Source organism: Tripterygium wilfordii, chromosome 6 (assembly GCF_013401445.1).
Source record: "Tripterygium wilfordii isolate XIE 37 chromosome 6, ASM1340144v1, whole genome shotgun sequence".
In the NCBI taxonomy this organism is placed as follows: Eukaryota; Viridiplantae; Streptophyta; class Magnoliopsida; order Celastrales; family Celastraceae; genus Tripterygium; species Tripterygium wilfordii.
In genome coordinates, this window is record NC_052237.1 from 95,313 (window position 1) to 116,525 (window position 21,213).

At 36.9% G+C, this 21,213-nt stretch overlaps 2 protein-coding genes across 5 annotated transcripts; one reads left to right on the forward strand and one right to left on the reverse strand.

Moving 5' to 3' along the window:
• The first annotated feature begins 298 nt into the window (after positions 1–298).
• On the forward strand, positions 299–10,697 carry LOC120000813 (probable E3 ubiquitin-protein ligase ARI8). Of its 3 annotated transcripts, none has more exons than XM_038848954.1 (15): positions 299–639; positions 1,541–1,665; positions 1,909–2,014; positions 2,154–2,244; positions 2,879–3,051; positions 3,539–3,643; positions 3,838–3,926; positions 4,091–4,198; positions 4,432–4,522; positions 4,635–4,724; positions 5,896–5,943; positions 8,280–8,351; positions 8,451–8,550; positions 9,335–9,461; positions 9,866–10,048. In XM_038848954.1, the coding sequence occupies exons 1-15, from the start codon at positions 466–468 to the stop codon at positions 9,897–9,899; spliced, it is 1,533 nt and encodes a 510-aa protein (XP_038704882.1). In that variant the 5' UTR covers positions 299–465; the 3' UTR covers positions 9,900–10,048. The 3 variants fall into 3 exon arrangements, with proteins under 3 accessions (XP_038704882.1, XP_038704881.1, XP_038704880.1); XM_038848952.1 differs by having other exon boundaries at positions 304–639; positions 9,879–10,697; XM_038848953.1 differs by lacking the exon at positions 5,896–5,943 and having other exon boundaries at positions 303–639; positions 9,879–10,697.
• Positions 10,698–11,869: 1,172 nt separating this feature from the next.
• On the reverse strand, positions 11,870–21,122 carry LOC120000129 (gamma-tubulin complex component 2). Of its 2 annotated transcripts, XM_038848020.1 has the most exons (21): positions 20,900–21,121; positions 20,585–20,640; positions 20,327–20,372; positions 19,893–20,027; positions 19,229–19,360; positions 18,322–18,405; positions 18,152–18,250; positions 17,409–17,500; positions 16,784–16,856; positions 16,558–16,710; positions 16,170–16,289; positions 15,994–16,047; positions 15,690–15,773; positions 15,438–15,512; positions 15,221–15,349; positions 14,584–14,709; positions 14,390–14,497; positions 13,724–13,786; positions 13,487–13,561; positions 12,422–12,597; positions 11,870–12,269 (listed from the first exon to the last, which is right to left on the reverse strand). In XM_038848020.1, the coding sequence occupies exons 1-21, from the start codon at positions 20,996–20,998 to the stop codon at positions 12,143–12,145; spliced, it is 2,106 nt and encodes a 701-aa protein (XP_038703948.1). In that variant the 5' UTR covers positions 20,999–21,121; the 3' UTR covers positions 11,870–12,142. The 2 variants fall into 2 exon arrangements, with proteins under 2 accessions (XP_038703948.1, XP_038703949.1); XM_038848021.1 differs by lacking the exon at positions 16,558–16,710 and having other exon boundaries at positions 20,900–21,122.
• Positions 21,123–21,213: the final 91 nt, after the last annotated feature.

Sequence of the window (21,213 nt, forward strand, 5' to 3'; positions counted from 1 at the left end):
TCATTTTGACAATTGCAAAGTTAAATCCAAATGCATATTCTATCAGTTGAGCAACCTAAAGTAGTATCTTATCCTGGGTATGAAAATGAAAAATGAAAATTACTTAGATGACTTGACTTGTGAATAGAAAAAATGAATGAAGGGCAGGTTTTGTGATTTCCTATCTACTTATAAAAATTGAAAGAAAGTTAATATAATGTAAGGTAATTTACTAATTTATTAGTTAGTTTTATGTAATGCCCACTCCCCCATCAACAAAAACAAAATCAAAGCTCTGTCTCTTTTTTTATTATTAACAAAATAATAATCAATTATTCTCTCTCCCTCCTTCTCCTTAAGAGGAGAAAAAGCATTTCTTCTCTCCTAAAAAGCTCCTTGGTATCCGTCCCCATTTCACGGCTCCTCTTTTCTCATCTCCGCCCTCTCTAATTCCAAATCAATTTACCCTTGTCGGGAGCTGTCGATATGGAATCGGACGATGAATTTTACAGGATGCAGGACGCGGCGGCCGATTCAGCTGAAGACGATTTCTATAGTGGCGGCGATGACGCCCTTGACAGTGATGATGCTGATGTTGCCGACTACGACTTCGACAACGATTCTGATGACTCCGATGATATCCTTTCCCATCGCAACCAGGTGGCTTGTCTGTTTAATTCATCGTTTCCAAATTTATTGAAATTTAGAGCTTTTTCTGTTAGCCCCGCTTGATTTTCTGATGTTGGCTCTTTTTTGTATCTTTCATTTGGTGATTTATCCCAATATCAACTCCATTTAGCTGGAATTTTTTCATTTATATTTGATTTCGATTTTTACCAGTGTTAGTTAATTTCGCTTCTTGTGGTTCCTTGGACGGTGGTGAATTCATTTGTCTTTTTTTTTTATAATTTTTTTTTTATCGTGGAATCACGATCGGTGTGTTTGTTCTGGATTGGTTTCTCCATTGGAGTGGAAATCTATTACAATTTCTCCTCTTTTGGTTTGGCGCAATTACTTCTTCTATTGTTTTTAGGGAGTATTTGCTGTGAAGTACGATGTATTATCGTGTGGAACCGAGAATGCCTTATTATAATTATGCTCATTTCTTTCATATTTTTGTTTTTAAAATTATTATCTCCCATCTACTGGGTTTTTTTTGATGAGACACCAACATTTTGGACGTTGAACCAGTGGGTCCTTCTGGAATCTGAGGTAACAATGTTTGATTTCGATGCTGGTTTCTTTTGGCAGATGTTATTTGAACAGTTGGGTGTAATGCATTCGTTTTAGTTTAATTACTGTTAGCTTTTGGCTTCTTTTGATCTTTCGATCTGATCCTTTTCATGCTCAGAAATCTTAGTGCCTTTGGTTGTGTTGATTTTAGTTCAGTTGGGTTTTTATGTAAGGTTTATGTTGTCAATATGTTTAAAATGTTCTATTGATCCAGTTGTTCTGTTACTCAACTAGAGACCATATCTTTATGACACTCCGCCTAAGCATTCTGTTGCATAGAATATCTGCATGATTCTTCATCCTTACTCTGTCTTCTCTGTTTTCTTAGCAAAACTACACCATTTTGAGTGAAACGGATATCTGTCAACGTCAAGAAGAAGATATACAGAGGATATCTACCGTACTTTCCATTCCCAAGGTTTCGGCGAGCATCCTGCTTCGCTTCTACTGTTGGTAAGGAATTGTGACTCTCATGGTATCTTTTGTTTACTAATAAGATCTTTTCCTCTCTTTTCTTTTTCCTGATAACTTTTATAAATGGATTGAATGTTTTTGCGGGTTTTGTAATGTAAGCTAGTGGAAATTAGGATATCAATGACATTCTTTGCACAAATTTGGATAACCTTAAGCCTTGGGCTTTGATGAGTTTTTGGAGTTTAATGTTCTAATGGTTGCATATGTTATTTGCTCTAACAGGAGTGTCAGTAAAGTGCATGATGAATGGTTTGCTGATGAAGAAAAAGTTCGCAAGGCTGTTGGCTTAATGGAAAAGCCAGTGGTTTGGTTTCCAGATGGCAGAGAAGTAAGCTGTCATCTGTCAGTTGCATTATGCTTTCTGTATGATGGCTAAGATATTTGAAATCTAATTTGGTTCTCTACAAGTTTTACCAGCTTATCTATATTTATATCATTTTTTTTGAACATTGTTTCTGGTTTGACAGATGACTTGTGGAATTTGTTTTGAGAGTTATCCTCGTGAGCAGCTGCATGCTGCTGCATGCGGTCATCCTTTCTGTCATTCATGTTGGACAGGTCTGTCTTGTTGTATTATCATTCCATATTTTTCCTATAAAATAACTTGGTTGCTTGTTCGTATAAGGCTTAAATAATTAGCGTAATAGCGTATATATATTTTGTTGGCCTCTACTTGGTACACATGAGTCGTGAACTTTATTCAGACAATTTCAGAAAATAATTGCATGGTTCTCACTTCTTCAAATCGTATATATGATCAGATTGCTATGGAGAATGCATTTTGTCGATAGTTGGATTGTCTTTAATTGTCGATGCTTAAACTAGCTATCAGGGGATCTTTGATGTTAATATTATTAACCACTTTATTTTACGAATGTTTGTTCGTATACTGTTTGACTTTGAGTAATAATATTAATATTCGTCGGTTAAAACTCACTAATACTTAATAAGTGTCTATTAGGGTTTAAATTGTGTTTGCAAGGAGACATTATTATTATTATCATATCTTTAGGTGCAACTAATAGTCAATACCTTGTAATCGATAGCACTTTGCTACTGACCGGAAATTTTTCTTGGAATTTTTTTTCTCTCTTTTCTCCTTTAATCTGATTATTGTCTTGTTTGAAGCATATATTTACGTCTTCCTTGAGCTATTCTTCTGTGTGTAAGGTTTTATCTGACTTCTCTTCAGGTTATATTAGCACTGCTATTAACGATGGTCCAGGATGTTTGACGTTGCGATGTCCTGATCCATGCTGTGGTGCTGCTATTGGTCAAGATATGATTAGTTTCTTAGCTTCTGGCGAAGACAAGGGGAAGTATTCTCGCTACTTCATTAGGTCTTACATTGAGGACAATAGAAAGGTAATTTTTATTTAGATATTTAAAATGTCTATTATACTCAAAAGGAGTGAAATACATTATCCTTACCTATATCTTGCCCTTACCTTCTATGTTCTGTTTCCGTTTTGCATTTTTGGCTTGAAATATTTATTAAAGTTTATGTAGTGAGTATATATTCGAAGGGAGCATGAAAAGTGGACTACATTGCTTTAGACCATCACCATATTGAATGGCGAAAGCAAAGCCTTGTACTGGACCCCAAATATCTATGGGCCCATGAATCTGGTGCTGAATAGTTGGGTTTTAGGCATAGTCGTCACATAGATGATTGTGATCTGGGGATCATGATTGTGTATGCAGTAGTTATTTTGCTTCCGATACCCCCACATCCCCTTTACTTTGTTGTTTATTTTGCAACCACTGCAATAGCATTTATGATGCTTCCAATATTTTCAGAAAGTCGTATGGTTCAGCTGCAATTAAAGAATCTTTAATGGCTATTTTGCAGACCAAGTGGTGTCCTGCTCCAGGCTGTGATTATGCTGTGGATTTTGTTCTTGGCAGCGGAACCTATGATGTTACTTGTGGCTGCTCATATAGCTTTTGCTGGAATGTGAGTGATTGTTTTGGGATCTATATATTTCTTTTTTTCCTTTTTTGTTCTCTTGGGCAAAAAAATTAGAATATTCGCGCTAATTAGTGTCTATCATCAGCACTTTCTATTATGTTTCGTACATCCAGAAACACATCTTTCTAGCCTTCACTTCCCTTAAATTTATGGCACTTCGTATGAATCTGATCTTGCAGTGTACGGAGGAAGCCCATCGTCCTGTGGATTGCAGCACTGTCTCCAAGTGGATACTGAAGAATAGTGCCGAGTCTGAGAATATGAACTGGTATGGAACAATATCATCAGATCTAAAGCCACCTTTCTTGTTATATGGAAGTGCTGAAGTGCCAATCTTGTCAAAAAAGAGGGTGCTGAACTGGTTCTCAACTATGCCCTCTATCCTGTTTCTTTTACAGGCACTAATGTTGGATCATGTTTGTTTAATTTCAGGATATTGGCTAATTCCAAGCCTTGTCCTAAATGTAAGCGGCCAATCGAGAAAAACCAAGGCTGTATGCATATTACATGCACACCACCCTGTAAATTTGAATTTTGCTGGTAAGCTTGTATACTTTGCTAGAGACATCACTTTTACCAGGAACCTTCTTCTTCTTTTTTTCTTTTTTTTTCCTGGAGTTCACGAATTGATTCAATTTTTTTTGAGCACTGGAATAGTGTTGCTGGCCTTGTTCCCTTGTTTACTTTTATGAAATATTATTGCAATGATTCAGTGCTGTTGTGATGAAGTTAACGTGATATTGCATGTTGATTTCACTGACATATTCATGAAGGCTTTGCCTTGGTGCATGGTCGGATCATGGTGAGAGGACTGGCGGTTTTTATGCATGTAATCGTTATGAGACAGCAAAGCAAGAGGGAGTGGTGAGTTATATAATTCAGTTCTTTATAACATCTTAAGGATACGATATTGTATTCTCGTGACATTGTCATTGAGAGTAATAGACTATGGCTAAGAATCTTCTTTTGTATACAGTATGATGATGCTGAGAAGCGAAGAGAGATGGCAAAAAATTCCCTAGAGAGATATACTCATTACTATGAACGATGGGCGACCAACCAATCAGTATGTTCAATTGTTTTGAGATTGTGGTGTCCTAGTTAAGACTTGCTTTTGTTTGCAATTATTTTGTGTTCTGTGAATCTGCCTGGGAACATAAAGTCTTCCTCTTTTAGTTGTTTGACAACATATTTTGGCAGTGTTGTGTTTTAGAATTTTCCTCAAATTAGAAGAAAACCATCGCATATGGTTATCAGCAGTCCTGGTTTCAGTAGTTCTGGTTTATGTCCTTGTAGCTTTCAAGCAATTTAATATATTTGGTGGGGGATTTACTGTTGTAATATATTTGTATCCTTGTATCGTAAGATAAGCAGAAATGAGGGCTTTGTACTATCATCCCTGGTTAATTTGGCTGGAAAGAAATAACAAAATATTCTCTGAGAAAGAAATGGGCATAGACCACCTAATGGATAATTGGTTTTCAATCACAAAATTCTGCTTGCCAAGACATTGCAACAACCTCATAGATGTTTTAATGTAGATGAGGACGTAATTTTGTATGTTCTCTCTGAAAAGCAATTCACCCAAGCCAATCTCGCTGGCAACTAAGGAAAAACTATCAGCTTCTTCAACCTTCACTCTTCCATATTCAGCTGGTCTATTCTGCACTCCCCCAGCAACATTAGTTCGTCCCCTGATTGGGATACATTTTTTGCTCTTTGGTCTTTTGAATGTCTTCTTGATTTTTTTTTTTGGTTTGCCTGTTGTCATGTTCTTTTCTCTCTCTTCTTTAGGTTTCACTTCATAGTGGCCCTTAATAAAATATCTCTTTTGCAATCGAATAAAAAAGCAGTGTAACCATTCCTTGTAAAAAGCGCTGTTGTTTCAGTTAGTTATCTTGCCATTTCGACATAATCCCTAGCTGCTGCGTTAGGACTTTGGAGGCATGTTGGCTACTAAACCCTAGCGTGGTTGAAACTTTTGATGCATGCCTCTTTTATTAGACAGCATTAGTGGCTATTGTCTTTCAAAATAAGCTATGTCTCTGATTTAGCAAAGTTCCAACTTTGTTCTGATCCCGCAGAAATCTCAACCTGCATGTATTTTTTTATTGTGACTGTGTTCATTCCGTTCACTTAATTTTGGAATATTATAATTCGTGCTTATGTTTGACATTTCAATTGTGCTGAGCCATGTCAATAGCATAATAGATTCTTAATTTATTTTCTCATTGCAGTCTCGACAAAAAGCATTGGCAGATCTACAACAAATGCAAATTGTGCATGTAAGTAGCTTTTTCATTAGTTGTTTCTCTGTGGTCATGCTAGTTGATGCAGCGCGGCGTGGTGGAAAAAACACCTACTTTGGCCTGTTGATTCGACACACGAATACCAGATTTAAGGCTTTAAAACTTTGTTTATTCTGGCGAATACCAAAGAAGACTAGCCGTCTCTTACTTTTATTCAATCAAAAACTGAAATTCCTCAATGAGGGTTACAACCTTAAATAGTAAACTAAACAAAACCCTAGACACTTCTAATAGGAAACAAATACCTAAAAGTAAATATATAAAAGTACTCCTAATAAAAAAGATACTGGACTCCTAGAAAATAATACTAATTGATTTACAAACAATTGATTTCTTAAAGTACCAAAATAAAATATTTAATTGAAATATCTCAATCTCAATCTGCATCATTCTCCTCTTGTTGGAGAAAACTTGACCTCGAGTTTTAAAGAATTGTAGTAAGAAAACTTTGGATTTCTCGATCATTGTCATTGCAACAAAAGAACAAGCCTCCAACTCATGGCACTTTAAACTCTTGATTAAATTCAGAAACAATATTAATAAAGAGCATTTTCCACGTGGGTCGTCAAGCCATTCTGGAATAATAAACTCCACATGTTGTATCTCTACAACAAGTCCTTGATGAAATCTTTCTTTAGCTACAAATTTTGTAGGTTTTTCCAAACCAACAACTTGTTCTAATAGAAACTCCTCTAGATCTTCTGGATAATAATCAAACAATGATTCAGTCAAGTACGACTTTGACTTCCGATCTACCTCCGGGTCGTCGACTTCGTTGTAATCATCGAAGATAGGACCTCCAACTGGATCGAAGATCAGTTCTTCTACAAGAACTATCTCTGAATCGAAAATATCAAGAACATCTCTCGCATGATCGTAGACCTCCTCGCTCGGAACCCGTCCACCACCACAATTTTTATGTTCATAGGCCTCCTCTTCCGAACCCGCCTGCTACCACGATTTTCATGTTCATAGGCCTCCTCTTTCGGAACCCGCCTACTACCATGACCTTCACAGACTCCATTAGCTCTACCGTCGTGTTCCATGATTGCGAAGGAAGATCTCTCTTCGATACCAACTGATGCAGCACGGCGTGGTGGAAAGAACACCTACTTGGACCTGTTGATTCGACACGAATACCAGGAACAAGTCTACTTAAATCTGTTGATTTGACACACGAATACCAGATTTAAGGCTTCAAAACTTTTTTTATTCTAGCGAATACCAAAGAATTGGAAAAGACTAGCCGTTTCTTAATTTTATTCAATCAAAAACTAAAATTCATCAATGAGGGTTACAACCTTAAATAGTAAACTAAACAAAACCCTAGACACTTCTAATAGGAAACAAATACCTAAAAGTAAATATATAAAAGTACTTCTAATAAAAAAGATACTAGACTCCTAGAAAATAATACTAATTGATTTCCTAAAATACCAAAATAAAATATTTAATTGAAATATCTCAATATTAATATGCATCACTAGTATAGCTGATTTGTTTGGAAAAGCTATTGTTAGATCTCCAGTTTGTGATTTGCCACTGGAAATGCGGGGTCTATGTGTTTGATTTTGCAATTTGTCTCCTCTTGAAAGAAGGTAGAGATCTGAAGCTTGTAGGATGTGGCAAGATTCTACCTGTTATTCAATTCTTTTCTCATGCATTATTTATTTTTTTGTTTTAGTTTTCATCTGCAGCTTTACTTAATTAAGATACAAATTGATCAGTCTTTTTTTTTTTTTTTTTTTAAGCTGCATGTTGCTTTTTGTCTTCTGAAATGGAGATCAGAAGCATCAATTACAAAAATGTAACCGGAATCCCCACTCGTGCGAGTGCTTAGCACCTCAGGCAATTAGGGGGGGGGGGGGGTCCTGATCCTTAAGTATGTCATTGCCCTTTTGTTGTCATTTTTACTCCACCTAAGTGAACGCTCATCCTGGACCTTGAATTTCCTCTGATTCTCGTGATCTTTATTAATTTTTAGTTTTTGAATTTCTTTTCTTTTGAACAATTTGGGGCTTAAGAAGGTTGTTGACTATGGCCTTGTAGTCTAATGGCATACCTCTACCAAGTAAATGGAGCTTGGTAGAGGCCATCGCTCAATTCTATTTTTCCTACTTATAAATGACACCAATGATGATGCTCATGTTGATAACAACGTGGAAAATAGTTCTAAACCTGAATGTTTTGTATGGCTGTGAAGTGTGCTTTGCCAGTCTTTTAGCTTCTTTGATGCTGTGTTCATCTTTGCCAAAGTCTGGCTTTGCATTTTGTTATTGGTGGAATGCTTGACGTGTAATACTGATTTGTAGCTTGAGAAGCTGAGTGACATACAGTGCCAACCTGAATCACAGCTAAAGTTCATAACAGAGGCCTGGCTTCAGGTAATTTGTGAACGTTGTGTTTGATGACCAGTCGCCCAGATGGGTATGTTTTGCAAATTTGCATTGTTTTTGATAACATAAATTTGCATTTGTCTGCAGATAGTTGAATGCAGGCGAGTTCTTAAGTGGACATATGCCTATGGATATTACTTACCAGAGTACGAAAATGCCAAGAGGCAGTTCTTTGAGTACTTGCAAGGTATTATGGGCCCGTTTGACAAAGCTTTTTTACCAGCTTTTATACTTGCATGTAGCCTAAATGCTACTCACCTGCCAAACAACAATTTTCCAGCGTCAATTCCTAGACACTTTTGCTAGCATTTTACTGTCAAATGGAAAAGCTACCTTGAAGGACCATTTTACTAGCATTTTGATTTATTTTCCCATATTATCCCCATTATTTTAATGTTATCTCCATATTATCCCTAAAAAGTCATTCTCTCTTCATATTTTAATAAAGATAATTAATTAAAATGTTTATAAAACATTAACTTATAAAATATTAATTAATTATCTTTATTTTAGAAATTATTAATTATTAATTTTTTACATTTATATGCATTTATTACAATTTAAATGCATAATACCCCTACACGTAACCCTGAGCTTATTAAATAAATTAAATTAAATTAAATTGATTAATTGATAATTTATTATCATCTTTAATTAATTTAAATTCATTATATTAATTTTATGAATTAATTTGTATGTTTAGATACAGCATATACAAGTAAAATGTATGCTACCCCTGCACGTAATTTATCTAATATGCTACACAATACAAATATTAACAGTAAAAGTTCAACCAAACACCTACCTAGCATTCAAGCAGCATATCTGCTACTAAAATTGTCCAGCATTTCTGCTATCACTATTTCTGCTAGCATATCTACTACTTTACAAATGCTCTACTAAACTAGCTCTGTATTTACAATCTAAAACTCTAGTTTCCATATTATGTAATCTAATAAACTGTCATGCAGGTGAGGCGGAGTCCGGATTAGAACGACTTCATCAATGTGCAGAAAAGGAGCTGCAGGTTTACCTAAATGGCGAGGGGCCTTCTAAAGATTTCAATGAATTTCGGACAAAGCTTGCTGGACTAACTAGGTAATTTTCAAATCTAAACTTATATTCGAACCAACAGAAATTCAGGATGCCATGAATTTTTTGTGGAAAAGGTTTTCCTTCTCAACACATCAATTTCAATTAAGATTCACTTGGTCTTTTGTAGGCTCTTGTTTTTCCTAGTTACCCTCCTTAAAAATTGAGCTAGGCTATCTAATTTTCTATTATTTATCCAGTCTAGGTGTGGTAAGCACAATTTATATGGTCCCATTGCATTTTGTACAGCTACAGAGTTTCTGTCCTGCATAATCACATGGCTCCTGAATCAGATTTTCTCACAGCCTTGGAATTTTTTTTTTATTTTACATGATATTCTCCTGTTGCTGGGCTCTATCTGGGTTATTGGATCATATTTTGGAATTTCTAAGCTATCATTGATATGCTAGTGTCCTCATACAGTGTAACTCGCAACTACTTTGAGAATCTGGTCCGAGCCCTAGAGAATGGTTTATCAGATGTAGATGCCCATGGTGCCTCTAGCAGAACAGGAAGCTCAAGGAGCTTGGGAGGTGGGAGCAGTCGGGGGAGAGGTGGGAAGAGCAAGGGTTCAACATCCAGATCGAGCGGTCCCAGTAGAAATACAGATGATTCAAGCTACTGGTCTTGTGAGCACTGCACCTTTGCAAATGTCAAGTCGGCTACTATTTGTCAGATGTGCCAGCAACGTCGGTAGACCTCATTTTCCACATTGCTCGACCCACATTTGAGAGGAACATGTTAATTTTGCCTCCTTTAGCTGTCTTGTTAGGGAAGACTTCTGCAACATTACCTGGATGGAGAGATTTCCAGCAGTCTTTATCTGAAACAAGAACTTTGATGACGTTTCAAAACAGGAATAAATCGGATAAGTATGGAAAGGGAGAGGAGGAAACTGTTTTCAAGTGACATGGTGGAATCAGCTGTACATAGTTCCTGCTGTCTGCAGCCATCTTAACGTTATAACAGTATTCTGTATCAGGTTCAATTGCAATTGTATTATCCTGTAACATTAAGATAAGTTCATATACAAGATACAAATATATTTGTAGTATGCTTGAATCTTTTGAGTGGATTGTGGGGGGGAATGATGGGCTTCATTCGTCCTAGCTAGAATGTAATAAATATGTCAGTGTTGTATTAGACCAGAGAAATGGCTAAATGCCCTAGGATGCACCATGTATTGTAGTTGTATTTTGGAGGATGTGATATGAAAGAATGATCCACCGATCATCTCAAATGTATTTAATCTCTTGGATGGGTGTATGGTACACTCTAGCCGGAAAAACTCTCCCCGACTCATCTACCCTTGGGTGGGTGTTTTTTTCCCCCCTTGATGAGCTATGAAATCATATTCTCAAATTGTTGACGTAGGGAATTCCATCTAAAGGTTGATGCGTGTGTCAATCTGTGCCAAAAGTAAAGAGGTGTACGAGGCAGAAATCCTCGTCTACCTATAGAAGTGTGAAGTTTTTTTTGAATACAAATACAAACACAATATACGACACACCACCAGATCAAGCCTATAAAAGTACAAGTGTCAACAAGCCCCACGCAGGAGGCACAAATCAAGCCCACGTAGGGGCAGACTAAGCCCAAACACCTCCTTGTAAATATTCGGAGGAGGTGAGACTAGAACCCATGACCTCAGTCAGGGACATGCAAAGTCATTGCCACTCAACCAACGGCTCAAGTAAACGACTTGGGCCATTGGTTGTGAATTCATACAGGCACAAGTAAACGACTTGGGACATCCAGCAAAATACAAAAGGGGGAAATAAGGGCAAATGCAATAAGAAACAATTTACTGGGTCAACATTTTTGTTGGCCCGGTCTCACCTCTATTACACAAAAAGTCAAGTCAAACACGTATTCTAATACAGCCACATCAGCAAAACACAAATTTCTATACACTTTTTCTTCCCACACACTTTCTCTTTCCACCCAACCCAACAACATTCCATTCCTCCATATTATCCACAACAAAACTACACCAAAACATTAAATATCAATACATCCACATCAGCAAAACACTTATCCCAATACAGCCACATAAGCAAAACACATTTTACAATACAGCCACATCAGCAAAAGACAACATCTTTGTTGGCCCAATACCACTTCACCATTGCATTTGCCCTAAGTAAGGTTACTCGGTTTATATTGTTCACGTGTGACCTAATTAGCGAGGATTCTGGAACAAGCCCAGAGTGCAATATTACAAATATAAGATACTAAGTACAGGGAAGCTAGTAACCATTGCCTTGATCATCTTCCAATTAGTGTAAAACTCTGCCATCTTTCCTTTAACTTTTTAGGAGGAGATGGTAGCCTATAAAATAGTTTTGACAATGTGCCTGTCAGAGCACCAGTAATGGTACTCAAGATAAAGTAATGAAGATCACCAAGCAAATAAAAAAAAGATCAACAAAACAATTTTCTTCTCTGACCTTACACAATCACGAGTTTACTGTCAAACCTGATGGTAGTCATCGATAAAAGGCTAAACACATTTTCATGCGTGGGGTATGCTTCTTTGAAGAATCAACATGAAAATTAAAATAACATGAAGGATCATGAAACCAAGAAAATGTACACACGATAATCCTTGGCACTAAAATCGCAAACAAATTAGCTATTTATCTAAAACATCAAGAGATCACAATGAGGTTAAAAGATACCAAAACCTACTGGTCATTGCCAATACCAAGAACACATTGTGCAAGATGGGTCAAATATGGTTCTGCCTGGGAACTAGTGCTCAGCAATGGCCTTAGACTCTGAAGCTCTGCATTGAATTCCCTTTCAAATTTGCTGCAAAATTTTGGAATGAATTAGAACAAGGGGTGGAGAGAGAGAGAGAGAGAGAGAGAGAGAGAGAACGAGAGGGATGGAGGGAGGGAGGGAGAGAGAATTGATCTTGTGCACTTGTACTCGAGTGCAGCAATAACTTTCTTCAAACTTACAGTATAGAATCAGTAACTGTTGTATTTTGAGTTGTTATTTTAATTGCCTGAGGTGATTTCCTTTGCTTTGAACCATCAGATGAGTCATCTAGCTTGGGAATGTCAATGGAAGATGATATCAACCACTGAATTGCTGCTGCATACTGTAAACACAATGATTTCAACCTCTCCACCTTCTGTGATTAAGAACAAACAGACCAAAAATAGGAACAATGAGAACTGAAGATCAATATCTGAGAAGCAACAGGAGTCTAATAAGTGGTAAATGTAGGAAAGCTTAAAAATACGGCCAATCAAAATATAAAAAAATAATGCAAGTTCTACAGAGGCTTCAGATTTTCTTGAGAAATAATAAAGGCTTTTCTATTTTCTTTCCTTTTTTTAATACGAAAAAAATTGTTGAAGGCTGCCAAACCCAAAAAACAGAACCAAAAGTTTCCATGGAATATTTCCTCCGTGAATCCAAAATAAATTGAGAGTGTGATGTCCACAGAAGGGAAATTATATTCTATTTACTATGAGGGCAGAATCCAAAAATGGAGTCCACTCCTAGGATTTGGAGACTGGGTTGACCACTAAATCACCACTTGTCTATTAGGTAGTTGGCAAAGGCATTGAGATGCAATCAAAATACTTCCTTTTCTGAGGAATCAAAATAGTTCACCTTCTGAGGAATTAGCCAAAAAGTTATGAACTGGTTATTTGGAGCCTAAAACACAAAGCCCGTACTTCATTCTATCCAAACTCTGCCAGCTTGAGTTCATTTTTTCTTCTACATCGTGAGAAACGGTTTCCATCAACTCACGTCCTTATTTGCTGGTTTAGTTTCAATTGAGATATCTACTGTCAATATCTGGAGACATGCTTTTTATCTAAAGCCCATGGTAAGTAATTATTAAATTATCTAATGATTCTTGTAGCTGACCCCAATTTATAACTTCTCTAATAGTTCTTGTAGCCAACCCCGATTTATTCTGCAAACAGGCTTTGATTACGATCACGGTGAGGTACCTTATAGCTACTACAGTGGTACTGAAGAATTAAAAGTTGAAGATCAGAATGTACCTTTAAGAGTTCAGGCAAAAGAAGCAGACATTCTCTTAGACACTTATCAAGGAAAAAATCATGATGTTGGATAACCTGTTTCGGGGAAAGGAAAATAAAGATCAACAAATAACACTGAGCAAAACACATGCATCTCATGGTACACTAACCTATGAAACTGAAACACGCAAACAACAGTTCATTGGATTTTGCACATTTAGAGGACATTTAAATCAAAGAAGAGGGTTATGGCCGTACCTCATCGATGCTCTTTGCAGTTTGAAGTCTATCATGCATCACATGCCAGTTGGGTTCAAGAACCTGAGACAAGCATTGAAGTGGAACATCAAAATCTTGTGTCCATTCAGTCTCTAAGATGAAATCAGCTCAAGCCAGAGTAAAATTTGTTTTTCTTTTTTTTGTTCTTTCTTTTTCATTGACAATAGAACTTTGCCAGATTCCTCTCGCATCTTTGACAGATCAAAACAAAATCGAGCAGATTTTCTTATTCACGAATAACTCCAGGAACATGCAATTTCGAAAGTCACAAAACTTCTAAGGGAGAAAAAAAGGTATTGTGTCTCAACCTCAATGAGGAAGGAGGAAAGACTAAATACATCTACAACATCGAATTTGGTAAAAGTAAAACGTGCGAGTGTTAGTTTTACTGGTTTCAAAGATTTCTAGAACTAGGAATTAGTCAATAAAGCTACTCATTTCAATGGCAATTCATGTCAACACCAGTAATAGCAACTAAAATGAAAGCTGAATATAACGAGTAAAAGAAAAAACAATAATCAAATTCTAGAGGAAAGTAAACAAATATTTCACAGGGTACAGGGTAAGAAAAAAGGAATATGAGAATAAGTATGTACAAATGCATTGATAGAAAAAAATAGCCTGAATATGAGAGGTGAATTCTACCTCAAATGTTAAATAGTGAAGAAGGCTATTAATGAATTTGAGCATACTACGACAGAGCAAGGAGGACCTAGAGATAGCCGTTCCATGCAGATTAAGGGCACGAACTCCCTGCAAAATAATATTTGTGTGGGTGAGCACAGTGAAAGAGAACTGGCTACATGAACAAACTATCCAGAAGGGAAATTTCTCCATACTTGATGCACTTGCCATGCCCCGCAAAGTTGGCGTTCCGCATGTTTACAATGAAAAAGAAAGCGGAAAATCAGCTGGTATTTTGTCAAGGCTCTCCTTGATATGACAATAGACAATGGCCACTGAACCTGAAAAACACAAAACGCATAAAATTTTGATCTGAATGGTATACAAGCTTAGAATGCTCTCACATGTAGAAGTCCTGGATGAAACAAAAATATTTACATGGATTGACTATTCCATTAGAAGTCAGACCTAAGAGAATCACGGACTCAAAATACACCAAATTCAGTGTTTTAAGGTAAGCAGAGCCCTCCAAAATGTTACCCATATAACAGTTCTGGTTGGGTCAGGTATGCTGAGCCCTAGAATCGAGATCCAAAATGAAGTAGACAGTTCTAAACAAGTGAAACCAATCAGTATAAGGTTAAAACAGAACTAAGCCAATTTGGTTTGTACTGATCAAGTCATGCGTCACTCGAGTCTGAGTAGCACCCTATCTACATTATACCAATGAAATTTGTACTCCTCTATAATGATAACCATATTAACAAAATATTGAGATTTAACAATTAATAATAATTCATACACCAAGACGGGAAAAAAAGACAACGAAAAAAAGAACCCAGTAAAATAGACCTTGTAACTCAAAGTAAATGTCTCCAGACCAGTAATGCTTATTGGCTCCTCTATATCATTACGGTCAGAGACAGTCTTAGTTCCAAGATCTGTGAGCATGGCCAGTCTTTTGAGCAAAGACGATGCTTCCTGAAAGTAAACAAAATGATATACACCCACATTAAACTCTATAACTATCACCTCAGGAAAGCAAATGGAAAGGAAATTTGTTGCTTACCACACAGCATGTTAAGTCCTCATGACAGGGATCAGCCGCAGCTGCTGTAGAGCGCAAGGCAAGGTCTAGAAGAGACTATACCGAAAAAAAGAAAGAAAGAAAAAAAAGATAGAGCAAGCATTCAGATACCTAAATCATCCTTAGTTTTGTTATTAATTTGACAATTGTTTATTCTTTCCTCGTCCATTTTGTTTGAAGGAAAAGGTAGAGAATTATACGCCACCCTAATTTGAACAAGGAAATAGAAAAAACCTGCAACTTCTCAACTGAAATCTCATCCAGCTTTTTCACTAGCTCATCTCGAGCTATATCCATAAAATGAACCAAGAAATCACCCTGCAATACATAAAGAAAAGGCACTTTATGATCTTTATTAAAGCCAACAAACTAGCTTCTCTGAAAAGTAACGAACATTGCAAAGCTGGCAAAAAACCATAGATGAAACAACCTGAAAGTGTCCAATTCCATAGACAAACTCAAGTAAGGTGACACAAATTCAATAGACAAAAACATCGTAAAACTCTGATATTATTCCAAAAGTAAAGACTTGCAATACCTGATCAAGTAGAAGATAGTGCTTTATAGATCGTAGCTTTCCGATTAGGTCATACTACAATATAGCCACCATAGTTTGCAATCAGATTATAGGATGCTAAAATAAAGCAATTGCCATGGAAATAGATATGTGAATTGTGATGAACCGGAAACTATTATGAATATATGCTTCTTCACCATTTCTTTCATGAGATTTAGAAGCTCGCTGCTTGCGAATTCATAGGCTCCTTTTACACACTCCAGATAATGATGGTTTGAGCCAAAGATGGTTAGTTTAGAATTTTCTGTAGCAGGCACCTATAGGAAACAATCAATTAATGATATCGGCCCTATAAAGTCAGGAAATCACGTGATTACAAATAGGTATAGTTTCAAATACAAGGAAAACAACACTCATGCACAAGGCTCTGTAATGGGCAGGGTCAAGGAAAGGCATAATATACACAGACCTTACCCCCACATAATATGTGGAGAGGCTATTTTCAGAAATTAAACACGTGAAATTTAGGTTGCACCTCCGCAACTCTACCACTGTGCCACATGCTTGAAAAAAAAAAGCTAAAACCTGAACGTTGTGTCCGCATTCTCTCATGACATTTAAATATTTCCCTGTGGTCAATATTGTCCCAGCAATATTTGCAAGGAAACTAGGAATTGCATCCTTTAAACTGTAGCGTTGCCTCCAGAACTTAGCATCATAATCCTGTGTGAGGCTTTCCTATAAAATGCACTCATCATTAATATCAAAAGCACTAACTTGATGAACCATATTGTAAATAAGATAAGCACACCTTTTGAAGGGATTTGTTCTCTGCAATGAAAAATTCGCCATATGGATCATCAATCACTCCTTCATAAACCCACCTACGATTTTGTTTGATTTCCAATTAATAAGAAAGATTAACGTGAACCACAAAGAAAAGATCCTGAAGAAAAATTTTCCAATGCTGCTAGAGTGCTAGTGGTCGAGTAACAACAGAATAAAATTTTCTTTTCCCATCACATGTTATATTTGCAATCAAATTTATTCCTCTTGTGAAAATTTTAATTGTAAATACACGACAGTAGTTGAAGTACAATCAGTATGATCTCCAGCACATGCTATATAGTTTTGACAAAATGCTGGTGTGCACATTCAGTTCTTGAGGAGAACCACCTCATTTATTGGTGACATAAATTCAAGGACTTCTGGCATGTGTGGATCATATGTCAAGGGGTAAAGCTGATCAAACAGTTGGACGTTAAAAAATTTCCTTTTGATGGTTGATGCAAAACAAGAAGCCAATAGGTTTAGCTCGTCAGAGAGTAGAATGTACTGCTTCTGAATGTATTACAACAAAAGCTATTAAACCATGTCACAAATCTCTTGGATGTGGACAATGCAAAATAAAAACTAAATGATGACCAAAAGATTACCTTTCTAAAATGCCGAGGTATGCATTGCTTGCATGTTGTGCCATCTTCTCTAGGAGCGACCTCACCGCATTATCACCAGCCATTGCTTTAGACTTTGTAGCAAAACCATATTATCATTAGAACTACATATCAACTATTCAATAGCGCAGTGTTGTAAACAGCACGTAAAGCGCACGCTAGAGAGATGCGAAGTAAAAAATTAATAAATTCTATATTTAATATAATAATGATAATAAATTGTGTATTACTCAACACACCAACAAATTCAAGCTAAATTGATCAATCAATCATCTCGTAGGGTCGTTCTTCTTTCTTCTATGTCAGCTAGAGTGAGTTTGTTCTGAATTATGCATTTCTTTTTTCCTCTTTTTTCTTCCATTAGTAGAGCTGTCTAGGTTGGGCTTCTTGTTTGTTAAGGTCAACAGGCCAACTAGATGAATTAAAACCCAAAACAATGACCCAAAGTATAGAACCACCCTAAAGCGCGCACTTCGAGCCTGGGCACTTCTGTGACCTCGCATAATCTGGCTGAGGTGTGGCGCAAGAGGGGCGCTTCTCGTCTCGCTTCTCGCTTTAAACACGCTTCACTGTAACAGCATAAGACTATAGGGCAAAGTTTCCCTGCTTAAGGGGACACCCAAATTATGCATGCACAGGGCTTCACATAAATAAATATACTTATGTGTGTGTGTGCAATGTATTATCTCAAAACCATCATATAACCTCACGAAATTAAATTTTACCTGGCTTTGCAAGAGGTTAAGAACTGCAGAACCTGTGAAACTATTTGCTGCAGCCTTCTGTATGACCGTGGACAATGCTAGCATGCATCCCATCATGGGCTGCAAAAGATAGGTAGATCCCCTTACAAGAACATCCTACCATGTTGATATGAGTGGAGAACAATTTAAACCTGACAATAGAACCACAATCCTTGTATAGAAAGTCTTCCAAGACGGAACTGGTGTTCCAGCTGTGCCACCATGGCCAGATAATCCTGATTAAGAATTACAAAGGCAACAAACAATGAATAAAAATTCTTGCATGCAGAGTTATATAGAAAAACATAAATAAATGGACGTGTGATATGTCAGACCATGACAGAAAACCTTCAGAAGTGAAACTACCAGTCAATAGGATGTAGTTACATGAATAATCCAACTTATCAATTTCCAGTTACCTTCATGTTAATGTTGCCAATTGACAAAATAATACATTTACTAGTGCAGAATTCCCCAAACTTTTGCTCTGTAGAAGAAAATATACATATCCATGTTTTAACGAGAGAATCCATGTCTAACCTTATGTATCTACAGAAAATACTTTTGACTGCAAAAATGAAATTCGTTGGGAACAAAACAATTGAATTGACAAGATTCTAGAATGTAGCAAGTTAGCCAAGGACATTTGAAAACTGCAAAGAATTTGTGATGAAAACTGGCCATTAATATCCAGGACACTAGCAATCTTAGTCTTGCTGTTCTGCCTCTTTTGATCTCAAATTATTTCATCCTCATTTTAGTATCACTCATCGAGGAATTTTCCATGAATCTTTCCCGCAACTTTTATCCTTTTCAAGTTAATTTTAATTTCAAGAATCGTTGAAAAATATATATTAGGATTGGAAAAAGAAATCAAAACAAACATTTGTGCTTTCACCAGCAAGTAAGTCCACATCTTGAGTATAGATTTGGCAGCAACTGAGAAATTCCAATCACCGAGAAAGTACGTAAATATATAAAGAAAAATCATATATTTCTATCAGTAACAACCAAAGTGAAAGTTAATTAATCAAATGACACAGAACAGAAAGAACATACAAGAAGAAGAGCCCTGAGTGCAGCAGCAAAGGCATGGTTCACAAGGCCATTCCTAAATTGTGACTTCGATTCCACAAACTGGTCAATCAACAAAAAGCTCTTGCATAAAGGGAATATCCTTTTTGCCAATTCCTGCAATAGCATGAGTTGGTCAGTCAAATCAAATTTTAAAAGGCTAATGCTGAACTGGGCAATAAAACTGTTTAACTCAATAGAATACACAGTTAGCTTCTCTACTCCCTATAAGAAGAACAAAGAGTTTTGTTGTCCACAGTGGTTTTTCTTAAAAACAAACCACACTGTGAGCTCATGGGTCTGTCTAAGGACTTTATATACAGCTTCCATTTCTATAAGCATGGCATTTAACTTTTGTAAAACTCATAGGGTACATAATTTTATTTCCAGGATCACCAAGAATAGTCTGAGCTAAGTTAAATGGCACACAATAATTGAGAACCACTTTAGTGGATAGAACAGTCAGACAGACTAATTAGGTTATCTTACGTGTTCCATTCCTTTTTTTCTTGATTGATCAATTCTTACATCCAACAAATGGCACTCAGACAGCAAGTTATAAATTATAATGTAGCTGCGAGGAAGATGAAACAGAGTGTCGCAACAAGACTTGTGCACCACCAAACTCAAAAGTTTCGGTAATTGGTACCTGGAGGGCTAAATCCATGGATGCATCAACCAGGAAAGTAATTTCATTTTCCATTCCTCGAATTCTTTTTATCGAAATGTACCGTCCTTCAATTCCAACCAATGCAGAAAGAAGATCATCAATAACAATAAGCTCCTACATAGCAAAAAAAGAAATTTTCCATAAGACTACATGGCAACGCAAGCTGGACTTCAAGCACCGTAATCCTATTTCCAGAAACCATGTACTTGAACCAAAGGAGCCCACACCAGATTTGAAAAAACACTCAACAAACCATTTCCATTGCATCATTTACACCTAAAAGTTTATAAACAGTCAACGACTAGTAAAATTCATATCCATGCAAACACGAAACCACTGCTCAATAACGATGCATACTGAAAATAATAAAAAGACACATATGCAGACTCATGGTACTAGCTTTGGCAACGCACCTGAACGGCAGCATCATAACATCCTATGGGCTTTTCAAGGCCAGGGCTGCTTCAAGGCAAGCGAAGTCACAGGAAAAACACATGATGAATCCAAAAGAACAAGTAATGAACCCGGAGAGGAAAGAAAAGAAAATTGCATACAAACTGGGGGGGGGGGGGGGGGAAGAAAAAGAAAAGAAAGGAGCTAATAGGTATAGAAAATTCTCTAATAACAAGTATATAAGACACCCCCAGAAAACCATCAGCCCAAAAGGTTACCTAAAAGAATCGAAGGAGAACCTGGTCTCAGCAAGCCGGGATGTTGCCTTGGTTTCCTGCATCAGCCCAAAATCACATCGCATCACGTACAAAAGATAACAAAAGAAATCATCTAATCTCTTTTTCTATTTCCGAACAAGCTGATGGTGGAATGCAAATCAAGTCGAAGTCTTAATTGCCATATTGTTAAAAAGCGGGATAAAAAAAATTATAATTTTTAGACAAAATATTAATCATTTTCTCGATTTTGGTCAGATTTCGATAGTTAAATCTCTAAAGTTCGGTACCTGAGTGGAGTAAGAAGAAGAGAAAAACCTGGTGGAATCGGCCCGTAAGGAAGGGTCTCTCGACGTTCCAACGAGGCGTTGAAGGGCATGAGGAGGGAGTGGGAGCTGGAGCTGCCTCCATTTTCATTCTCTGATTCTGCCTTCTTTGCTGAGACGGAAAGCCTAGCCTTCGCGTGGAGGACGAAGCCAAGCCTAGCGACTATTGGGCTCGATAATCAGACCGAGCTCTATGGCTGGTTTCGACCCCTTTTTTATCCTAAAGCAAACCGGTCAATGTATAAAGAGTGCATTTTTTTTTATTTTTCCACGTATTTACTTACTTCGACAGAATAGAGGAACAAT

Excerpts from the sequence above, each read along its gene's own strand:
- LOC120000813 (XM_038848952.1), top strand. The coding sequence starts at position 466 with ATGGAATCGGACGATGAATTTTACAGGATGCAGGACGCGGCGGCCGAT. Across the intron at positions 4,725-5,895 it reads GATGGGCGACCAACCAATCA|TCTCGACAAAAAGCATTGGC; the intron begins GTATGTTCAATT and ends TTCTCATTGCAG. Across the intron at positions 5,944-8,279 it reads AACAAATGCAAATTGTGCAT|CTTGAGAAGCTGAGTGACAT; the intron begins GTAAGTAGCTTT and ends ACTGATTTGTAG.
- LOC120000129 (XM_038848020.1), bottom strand. The coding sequence starts at position 20,998 with ATGAAAATGGAGGCAGCTCCAGCTCCCACTCCCTCCTCATGCCCTTCA. Across the intron at positions 16,290-16,557 it reads AATGCGGACACAACGTTCAG|GTGCCTGCTACAGAAAATTC; the intron begins GTTTTAGCTTTT and ends TGTTTCCTATAG. Across the intron at positions 15,513-15,689 it reads TTTCAGTTGAGAAGTTGCAG|TCTCTTCTAGACCTTGCCTT; the intron begins GTTTTTTCTATT and ends TTTTCGGTATAG.